Source organism: Salarias fasciatus, chromosome 6 (genome assembly GCF_902148845.1).
Source record: "Salarias fasciatus chromosome 6, fSalaFa1.1, whole genome shotgun sequence".
NCBI lineage: Eukaryota > Metazoa > Chordata > Actinopteri > Blenniiformes > Blenniidae > Salarias > Salarias fasciatus.
The window spans coordinates 12,640,547-12,651,095 of record NC_043750.1 but is presented as its reverse complement, the minus strand read 5'-3'; the positions used below and the strand labels follow the sequence as shown (position 1 = coordinate 12,651,095).

The following is a 10,549-nucleotide window of genomic DNA, read 5'->3' as shown; positions in this document are numbered from 1 at the left end:
GACCGTCCATTGACTCCCATTCATGTCTAGCCCCTAACCCTGACCCTTACCCTAACCCTAACCCACACCACAACAAAGCCTAACCCTAAAGAAATGTTTTTGCACTTTTACTTTTTTCAGTAACAACAACATGGTCAAGAAAACACTGTTTCTCCTACTTAGGACCGGAAAAAGGTCCCCACAAGGCACGTCGTTCCACGTTTTGCTATCCTTGTGGGGACATTTGGCCCCGACAAGGATAGAAATACAAGAACGCTCACACACACACACACACACACACACACACACACACACACACACACACACACACACACACACAGTGGGTGCTTGGTGTATGCTTTAGCATATTTTCCTTTTTGGGTTTTTCCAGACTGGGAAAAAACAAAACAGCACATCTTTTAAACAACTATCATTTTTTCTAGTGCAGCAAACCTATATAATAACTCCACCCAGCCGAGCCACTTTTATTTAACTTGTGTGAAGTTTGTATATAATCTTGAAGACATTGTTTCCATGTTTTTTTCACAGCTTTCCTGTGATGATGGATGGGTTTTATGATTTTTTTAATTCCTGTTTTATTTTTTATTTTGTTACTTGTTTGTTTTTTCTCAACATGAATAACAGTGCTTACAGCTTCCAGAGGGTTCCCTCATCAATGTTTATCTCTTTTTTGGATTAATTCATCACAAAACATTGAGATTTATTGTTGATTGTCTTTAACAAATTTTCTGTCACTCGCACAGTGAAATGTGTTGAGATAGACACAACAGGTTGTCTGCGGCATTCAGGACAGTTTGTCCAGCTGTAAATCCTCCGGTGAGGGAAACCTGTGGCTGTAGGACCGTCTTGATATGAATGCTGATTTCCCGCAAAATCGCAGAAAGCGAGAGCGGGTAGCATGTCATCTCCGGAAGCCAGCAGCCAATCAGAGCGCCGGATTTTCTGAGCCGCTCTCCTATTGGCCGACAACTGCCCACTGCTCTGTTGTTCAGTACAAATTGAAGGAAACCACATCGACAATAAATCACACATTGATAATCAATAATTGGGCCAAAAATACTCAAACCGGCTGCGGTATCAGGAGATATTTGTGACGGGTGAATGCGGGGGGACTTCGGGTGCGCGGAGGTTTGTTTCCAAGTGAGCCATGCTAGCAGCGCCTAGCTAACTAGCGGCCGTCTCGTCGCCTCCTCTTCATGGGCTTCTGTTGAGTCTGCCAGGCTGTGCTACAGGCAGCGAGGCCAACTAATTAATGCCATCAGCCAGGGTGGGTGCAATCGGATCCGTCTCCGACTGCTGGAGCTTTATTAACAGCAGTTTTAACGAGCAACTTGTTATTATCTTGTAATAGAAAGCAAGTGGTAGCGTTGTGCTTTTAGTTGAGCTAGGTAGCTCGCTGGCTAACGCGAGTATTCCCACTGCCGGCTAAGCTAACTTGTTGGACTGCCAGCACTTCTCCTGTGACCATTTGTTCCCCCAACATTTGTCTCACACGTAGAACTCAGGTCATATTATGAGTGGGGCGAGTTGCAAAGCTAACGGCGCCGTGTACCCAGCCTCCCCAGCAATGATGAACTCTGTAAAGAAGCCGAAGATGGAGCAGATTCAGGCCGACCATGAGCTGTTCCTGCAGGCCTTTGAAAGTGAGACTCCTCCGCTCGTTACTTTACCCTCAAACCTTTCTGTGTTTACAAACTCCTCCACACTTTCTGTGAGCATACTGCTTTAATCTTTTTGCTTCTTATTTTGCCACCAATGTCTTGATTTCTGATCTTTCGCGTGTGATTACTAATTGCGTGTTACTTCTCCAATAATATTGAAAATAGCCTGAACAATATGATTTATGATTATTTTAATCAGTTTGTGGATGTTTTGTCTGTCATACCACTGCACTGTCAAGATGCCTTATTTGTACGTGTTAAAAAAAATGTCAATACAAGACCCAGATCTACATGTAACCAGATTAAAAACAGAATGATGGAGGGATAAGTACAAAACTGCAGCTATTTGTTTCATAACATAGACCTAAAGTAACCCACATGGGGAAAAAAACATATTCTGCAAACCTGACAAAAAAGACAGGATAAGTTTGCATTTTCAGTATATTCGTAAAGGATATTGAGGAAATATAACTCTCTAACTCAACTCAACAACAAATAGTCACCATGTTTGTACCAAAAGCTTCATTGTCAGTGAGGTGGCATAATCTGTGGGATGTTATTTGAAGCCAAGAAAGCAAAAGCAAAAAAAAAAAAAAAAAAAAAAAAACTTTTGTTATCTTCTTCTTCTTCTTCTTTAGGGTTTAATGGCGGTTGGCAAACTGAAATGGTGCATTACAACTTTTGTTATGGTTTTAGATCAAGTTTTTAGATGTAACGTATTTTCCTTCATTAAAAAAAAAAAAAAATCAAGTAGAAGTTTTCTTTGAAGTGAAATGAAAGTTTTCGTGTTTGCATTTCACTGGCCTGACACCATTGGGAATTCACTGCGCTGTATGGAGTAAATTTAATTGAACAGCCCTGATGTAAACAAAATTCCAGAACACCCTCATTTCATTGAGACTCACATTGAAGATTTTAACTAGATTGTCACTGGTGAAAGTCTGTAAGATAAAAAAAAAAAAAAGAATGTTTATAAACTAGTACTACATCATAGTAACGTTTTAAGTACCATATTCATGATCGACACATCTCGATCTCTGTGATGGCAGCAGAGTTCAGTCAAACCAAGGAAAAGTCGTGTTATTACCGACTGACAAGAAGTTTAAAGTTAAGATTTTTATTAGTTAAAGACAGTTCGTTTGCAGAAAGTTCATTAAAAATAATAATAGCCTGAAAATGTTGCTGTGATGTGCTCATATGTGTGATGCAATTTCAGCCCATTTATTTCTGCTCAATATAATTTCACCTAACATTCAACAATTTTCATAAAGTAAATTCTGGTATTATTGGTGAGATTTTGTGCATGTATTGTGAGATCATGTCTAAGTTTTCACTCTGCTTTGCGTCCAGAACCAACTCAGATATACAGATTTCTGCGCACAAGGAACTTGATTGCAGTAAGTGAAAGACTTTCAATGTCTTGTCATTTACGTGTCAGCTCACTTAAGATTAGTGACTAATATGTTTTCTTTTCTGTTTTAGCCAATATTTTTGCACAGGACGCTCACTTTCATGTCTCACAGAAATGGTAGAACAAACGCCAAAAGGTATGCAGTTTGACTGACGCTGTTTCAGAAATTGGTACCTTCGTACCATGAAACCATTTTCTGACCTTCAACCCTCGTTTCCAGGAAAGCGTTCAAAGTGGACGATATGTTGCAGACGGTGGAAAAAATGAAAGGAGAGCAGGATTCTCCGAGGTAACATAGAAGAGTCGCCGCCTTTGCTTTTATTCCTGATGGTGTACCCTTATTTTTAATCCAGCTTTGTCTGCTCTAATGTGGAGATTAACAGACTTGCTCATTTCATTTTTTTTGCATTACAGCTTGTCTTCACATTTACAGTTAACTTTCACTGGGTTCTTCCATAAGGACGGTAAGCACAGATTCTTCATTTCAGTGAGAAGTTTGCAGAGAATATTTGATTTACTTTATAGTGAAGCACTGACTGTGTTGTGCTAATCCACAACAGAAAACAGCTCCTTTCACTTTGTATTAAAGAAAGTGCTTTAACTAGAAGCAAAATGCCAGCTGTGCTCACATGGTCGCTTTATTTAATCCTCTTGTATTGATTATTTTTCTGATTGAGAGATCAAATTGATGTGCAAAATATCACCTGATTGGATTAATTCCATCACACTGTGAGTCCAGAAACCCATCAGGGTTTTAAATTGAAAAGATTTCTTGGATTCAGACTCTACTTTTTGATGTATATGTTTAAGAACTGTGTTTTTTCCTGCTTAGAAACAAGTAAAAAACACACAAAGTACCTACGATCATGTCTTCATTGACAATAGCAAATCAAATATTCCCTGCTCTGGTGGAAAATGATTGATAATGAGTCATGTTTTTATGTGTGTTGAGTTGACAAACTTTATTTCCTTGCAGAAAAGCCATCTCAAAATTCAGAAAATGAACAAAATTCCGTGTCTTTAGAGGTGCTACTTGTCAAAGTCTGCCATAAAAAACGCAAGGTAAAGTAAATTATTGTTGAAACAGTCCCTTGCCAGTTGCCACCTATTAGTACTTTTCATTGATTTTTTTTTCCTTTGGTGTGTGTGTGTGTGTGTTTATTATTTCCCAGGATGTCAGTTGTCCCATAAAGCAAGTGCCTACAGGTAAAAAGCAGGTGCCTTTGAATCCTGACAGTAACCAAACCAAGCCTGGCTCCTACCCTTCCTTACTCGTCTCCAGCAACGAGTTTGAGCCCAGCAACAGCCACATGGTGAAGTCGTACTCGCTTCTGTTCAGGGTGTCGCGAACAGGGAGAAGGGAAACTAATGGCCTGGTCAACGGCGAGGCCAATGAGAACATTGGTAGGAAAAAACACTCAGAAATTAGATTTTTAGAAATCTCTGCATGTCATGTAAAACTCAGACGTGAAGTTTCTCACTCTTGTGCTTTGAAATTTGTGTTTTTGTGCAAAGATGTAACAGAGACTCCTACGAGAAAAAAGAGAAGTTCGTCCCACAGGGAGGAAGGAGAGACCACAGAGACATACGTTGCACAGATGACTGTCTTTGATAAGAATAGGTAAATTTTTTGCATCAGCATTTGCGAATTTATCATTATTTTGAACTGCTCCGCACAAAATAACCCGGCCGGTTGCTTTTAGGAGACTGCAGCTGTTGGACGGGGAGTATGAGGTGTCAATGCAAGGCATGGAGGACAGCCCAGTCAGCAAGAAGCGAGCCACGTGGGAAACCATTCTAGATGGAAAGGTAGGCGGGATGCAGAAAAATGTCATGCTGCTGATAAGAACCTGAGAAATGACCAAATCTAACCTGGTTGCGTGTTTGAATCATGGCTCTGATCGGCGTGTGGTGTCCCTGCAGAGACTGCCACCGTTTGAGACGTTTTCTCAGGGACCCACGCTGCAGTTCACGCTGCGTTGGACAGGCGATGCAAGTGGAAAGTCCACGGCTCCTGTGGCCAAACCTCTCGCCACACGCAACTCGGACAGCTGCAGCCACATGGAGACCAGGACCAGCAACCATCGAACTGCCCTCATGAGTGAGTCCGGAGACAAAGCAGGGCAGCTGGTGTTGAAATACGCTGCTTTGTTCACCAGCGTGATGTAGAAACAGCAGCGTTTCTGTGGTTTATATGTTGGATTACATGTATAAGCAGGATTCAGAGAACAGATGGGGAAGCAGAGGAGGGGATTTTGGGGGGGGAACACCTGATGTGAAAGTGTTTTAGATGGAGCAGAGATAGGCTTGATGAACAGATTGTGTCCGTGGATTTTGCTCCCATTGTGACGTCGGTGTGGGAACTGAATCTGGCAAAAAAAAAGGCACCGTATGACTCATGACTGTTGACTCCCTTTCAGACGTGCACTTCAGTCCCAAAAAGTGCATGCGCACATGTCGCGCTTAAAATTCTTTTTGTGGAGAAGTCAATTTGTGCTGCTGCTGGAGTGAAATGAGGAATTTGTGTCAGTAAATGTTTTTGTGTTGGTCCAGACGTGTTAAAATGTTTAAAATCCACTCAGGTTGTCATTTGCTGACTCTCTAAGAATGAACACTTCCGTCTGTTCCTGACAGCAGTGAAAGAGTCGGTCAGCACAGACATTCAGACGAGGAAAGAGCAGGCGCCATGCGAGCCGCGGCAGAAGCTACGGATATTTTATCAGGTACACAACAGTAAGGAGATGATCTGATCATGAGAAAGTCACTCAATCACGAATCTGTTTCTGTAAAGCAAAAATAGTCATTTTTAAATAGTTTATAGTTTTTAAAAATACACATTTTAAGCAGTATCTTTAATTGACACCTTGTCTGACTGTCAGGCATCAAACTGTGACACTAAATTTGTGGTTATGTTATCCCGTTAAGTCATTTATTCCCTTCAGTATTGGTTTGGCCCCCTGATTGCGTTGCTTCCCGGTGATTCTCTGCTGTGATTTCCTCCAGTTCCTGTATAACAACAACACGCGGCAGCAGACGGAGGCCAGAGACGACCTGCACTGCCCCTGGTGCACTCTGAACTGCAGCAAACTCTACAGCCTGCTCAAACACCTCAAGCTCTCCCACTCCCGCTTCATCTTCAACTATGTGGTAAGAGACTGGGGGCGTTCTCCACCGTCCGAGTGTCGTCTTCTGTGTGTTAGCTATAGTTTTATAAGGGTGTTATTCGCTCTACAGGCCTGATCAGATGATTTTACCATCTTTCACTCTTGTGTGCATTTAACTAAGATGTGTTACTTTTATCTGTTGTGTTGTTGTTTTTGTGTTTTATTATATGGACCTTTTTTTTCTGGATTGAGGCTAAATGTTGGTGGTTGCACAGACTGTGCGGCTCTTTTTGGCAGGGAAACGCTGCTGTGGACTTGGTGTCGCTTTAACAGGCAAAAAAAAAAAAGAAGACAAAAGTATGTTTTAACAAGCAGGTTGTGAAGCTGAAAGCCGTGTTTGAGACTTAATTATCGGGGCGGCGTGGCGGGGTTGTGGTTCGGCCTGGTTGAAGGCTTTGTGGGAAGGCTGTATTTGAAGTTCCCGCTGTGCAGATGTTCAGAAATATAATTGCCGCTGCTCATTCCGCTCTCACACAGAGCCGCTCGCCACCCACAGGGCGCCGTTCAGCAGCCCAGCCTTCATCTCCCCACCTCTGACACCGGGACCTCCTTAAGCAGACGTTGGCTTAGTGTTTACACCAGATTGAAGATTTCTAATAATAAACGAGGTGAATGGCAGAGGATCAGATGCTTTCGATGATCAGTCAGAAAAAGAGATTTCAAAGAGGCTGCTGAGTACCGAGTAAACGTCCTGATTGAATGTTTCAAAATCCGACGGTATTTCACCGTATAAAACAAAGTAAAGATGCTTTTTATTGGTGCATTATTTTTTAATTGTAACAATGTTCAGCACAAAAACCTGATTATATCTCTTCCACACAGTATAATTCAAGTTTTTTTTCTTTCTGCTTCAAATCTGCCAACAAACAGGAGTCCACTCTGGGGCTTGTTCCTCATATTGAGCTCAGAGACGGTGTCGCTTTCAGGCCTTTAGGGATGACCTGCAAGAAACAGACGTGTTGAATCTTTAAGCTCCAGACGAGATTCGGGGTTCAAAGGAGCAAACGAGAAAGGGAAACGGAAAAACGAGTCTCCTCAGAGCAGTGACTCTCTCATCCTGTGCGATGGATCGTCATCGTGACACTTTGCACTAAGTTTCCTGAGAGCAGTGACTCGGGTTCTTTCAGACTTTGAGAATGTTTCTTTGTTTTACCTGCAGCCTCACCCTAAAGGAGCCAGGATAGACGTGTCCATCAACGAGTGCTACGATGGCTCGTACGTCGGGAACCCTCAGGACATCCACAGCCAGCCGGGCTTCGCGTTCAGCCGCAACGGCCCGGTCAAGAGGACGGCCGTCACTCACATACTGGTCTGCAGGTGAACAGTCCTCTCTGGATTTTTCAACATTTTGACGCACTCAGTTCGAAGATGGGTTGAAATGCTTCTCTGTGTAATTTTAATTCATTTATACTGTATGTCTAAAGTGGATAAATCTTAAAGATTAGGCACCTTTGCTTTTCATCACTCAGGACTACACAACACTGCATAACACTTTTTTGAACCCTTTTCCTTCACAAAGCGTCTCCTGCTCCCGATTTGTCCCAATTTATAGATTTAACTTGTGAATATGGGAAATTCTGTGCATATTGAAAATAGCAGTGGCTGCTGTGTGTTAGAAATGTTCAGATAGCCTTCTAAATTCACGCTGCGTTTTGCTCCACGGGCGCGAGACATTTGATCAAACTAAGTGAAGAAAAGAAGACGACTGCCACAGAGGAGAAACCGGAGTCGAGATTTCGGTTGAAAATATATCCGTGATCAATATTCACTTCACTGCTGCCACGATCAGTTATGGAAACATGATACTCTTTCAGCCTGTGAGCTTCAACAAACTTATTTGTTTGCTGTGTAATTCCAGACAGGATGCATCTGTAACATCTAACAAGTCGTCAATTGATAACCGAAAGTTCGGCCTGTAACGATGAGCTTTCATTTTCTCCGAAAAGGCCCAAGAGGACCAAACCGAGTCTGTCTGAGTTTCTGGAGTCTGAGGACGGAGAGCTGGAGCAGCAGAGGACCTACGTCAGCGGACACAACCGCCTCTACTTCCACAGCGACAGCTGCATGCCGCTGCGGCCGCAGGAGATGGACCTGGACAGCGAGGACGAGAGGGACCCCGAGTGGCTCCGAGAGAAGACCGCCACGGTGAGAGGACGCGTCGCTTTAATTCACCTCACGCACAGACAGAAAACCTCCCGCTTTAAATGTTGTTAATTAAAAAGACACCACTCGGCAGGACTGTTTAATTGGATGAGTAATCCTGTTAGCCTTGATTGGAATGTGCCGTTGGTCTGAGAATTTAACGTTGGACACATTTTGAGCGGTGTTGCAAGTGTCTTAGAGACTTGTTCCATGAGCTGTCACAGATGTTAGGTGTGGTTTTTAGCTTTGTGACTGTTAATTGATAAATGCATGAACACATAAATTAACGGCGAAAGGGGGAAAGTTGTAGCAGTACCTTAGTCAGGACTAAAACACCAGTACTTGCAGCTGCAATGTTTTGGGTTTTTTTTTTTCTTTTTTGCTGAAATAGAATAAACCCCTTGAGTAAAATCTTGTTTTCAGGGGGTTCTCAAATTGATGTAATCAAGCAAGTATCAACAGTGGTTGAGTGAGAAAAGAAAGGGCCCAAAATACTGTAGATAGCAAGAGGTGGGATAAAAATTTTGTTGTTGCATTGTCCAAGAGAACGACTTTGTTTTTCCCTAATAACTTAAAAGATCTCTTTCTTAGATTCAACACAGTTGATGCTTGCTCATACATCAGTGTACAACTTTTTAATCAGTTACTTTCACTTCAGTATTCAATCTCTCATCTCTGTTCACTTCTCTGTGCACTGCAAAAATCATTAATCACCTCAAAATTTGTGATAATTTGTTTTGTGATAATTTGACAGTTTTGCACATTTCTATAAAAATGCATTTGACATGTGCACAGGGACCCGCAATTAATTACATTTGTTTGGTCCTTGCAGCAACTGGATGAGTTCACGGACGTTAACGAGGGAGAGAAGGAGGTGATGAAGCTCTGGAACCTGCACGTCATGAAGCACGGGTATGTGGGATTCATCAGAAACACTAATCCTCCTGAATCTTTGCATCCTGGTGTCTTGGACTCTCTGAAAGAGACACCTGGATGATTTCTGAAACCCCAGCTTTTCAGGTCTTCAAAATGAGATTTGAATGTCAGAGAGAGCCATAATATGAGACTTTCTGGAATGTAGAGCCGACCTGGAAAAATGCTCATAGTTTGGCTTCTGTGTGTTGAGAATGGTTTGTGTCCACCAGCGTTTGACGTGACGCTGTAATGTTGTGGCTAATAAGAGATCACAGATGTGGATCGCAGGCTGAGGAGGAAAAGTTTGGGAGCCACTGTTGTCCTTATTCCTTTCTGATGAAACCACAATAAAGCCGACATCTCTCTTCCCCCCCTCCTCCAGCTTCATAGCAGACAACCAGATGAATCAGGCCATCATGCTTTTCGTGGAGAACCGCGGCGCTCACATCATCCGGCGCAACCTCTGCCGCAACTTCCTCCTGCATCTGGTCAGCATGCACGACTTCAACCTGGTGAGCACGGCCACCATCGACCGCGCCATGGCCCAGCTCCGGCAGATCCAGCAGGAGCTGCCGGAGCCGGACGAGGAGCAGCCGGACCCGGCCCTGGCGTCGGCGGGGGCCTGCAACGGCGGCGCCGCCCCCTCCAGCGGGGGCAAGCAGGGCAAGAGGACAAAAAGTGCGCTGACGGACTGATGGCGGGCTGCAAGGACTGCACGCTGATTGTTTTTATTTTGTTTTTTGTTTTATTGTTTCGGTTCTATTTCTTCTTAAATGAACATTATCAACCCTTTGGTGCTTAGGTAGGTGGGAGAAGCGATCAGCCCGGCGTCCGACACGACACTGACCAGAATACACGTCGAGCGAGTTCGCGGAACTTGAGAACTGAACCAAATATGAACAATATAAAAGTGAATTAAACCCACACCTCCACAAACCAGGATTTTTTTTTTTTTTTTTTTGAGGACTGGATCATGTAAGTTGAGCCTACTCAATATGCATTTTGTAGGAGCCACTGAAGTATCTGTCACTCGGCGCTCGAGTGAACAAAAACTGACTGGCGCGACTGCCTCTGCTGTGTTGGTGTGATCGGCGGCTGTGACCGGACGACAGTTAAAACTGTACGATTCGTACACAAACACAATAACCTTGTTGAAAAGTTATCCTTTTAGCTGATTATTTTAGCACTTGGTGTTTTGTATTTAGAGAGCTTACCATGAAATTGTCATTTAAAAAAAGAAAAGAAAAAAAAAAGAA

At 43.0% G+C, this 10,549-nt stretch overlaps 1 protein-coding gene across 6 annotated transcripts in view; it reads left to right on the top strand.

Moving 5' to 3' along the window:
• suz12b (SUZ12 polycomb repressive complex 2 subunit b) overlaps window positions 1-10,549 on the top strand; it is a 22,198-nt gene extending 11,649 nt beyond the window's left edge. For 4 of the 6 annotated variants that reach the window (XM_030092976.1, XM_030092979.1, XM_030092977.1 and 1 more), the window contains 16 exons: window positions 1,499-1,643; window positions 3,012-3,058; window positions 3,144-3,208; window positions 3,293-3,361; window positions 3,487-3,536; window positions 4,049-4,134; window positions 4,245-4,476; window positions 4,588-4,693; window positions 4,776-4,881; window positions 4,996-5,173; window positions 5,707-5,795; window positions 6,076-6,219; window positions 7,396-7,553; window positions 8,183-8,381; window positions 9,211-9,290; window positions 9,676-10,549. In XM_030092976.1, the coding sequence (XP_029948836.1) occupies window positions 1,514-1,643; window positions 3,012-3,058; window positions 3,144-3,208; window positions 3,293-3,361; window positions 3,487-3,536; window positions 4,049-4,134; window positions 4,245-4,476; window positions 4,588-4,693; window positions 4,776-4,881; window positions 4,996-5,173; window positions 5,707-5,795; window positions 6,076-6,219; window positions 7,396-7,553; window positions 8,183-8,381; window positions 9,211-9,290; window positions 9,676-9,988 (2,052 nt within the window). In that variant the 5' untranslated portion in view covers window positions 1,499-1,513 and the 3' untranslated portion in view covers window positions 9,989-10,549. Of the gene's footprint in view, window positions 1-1,252; window positions 1,268-1,498; window positions 1,644-3,011; window positions 3,059-3,143; window positions 3,209-3,292; window positions 3,362-3,486; window positions 3,537-4,048; window positions 4,135-4,244; window positions 4,477-4,587; window positions 4,694-4,775; window positions 4,882-4,995; window positions 5,174-5,706; window positions 5,796-6,075; window positions 6,220-7,395; window positions 7,554-8,182; window positions 8,382-9,210; window positions 9,291-9,675 lie in introns of those variants that run through there. The other 2 variants (XM_030092975.1, XM_030092974.1) reach the window with 2 other exon arrangements.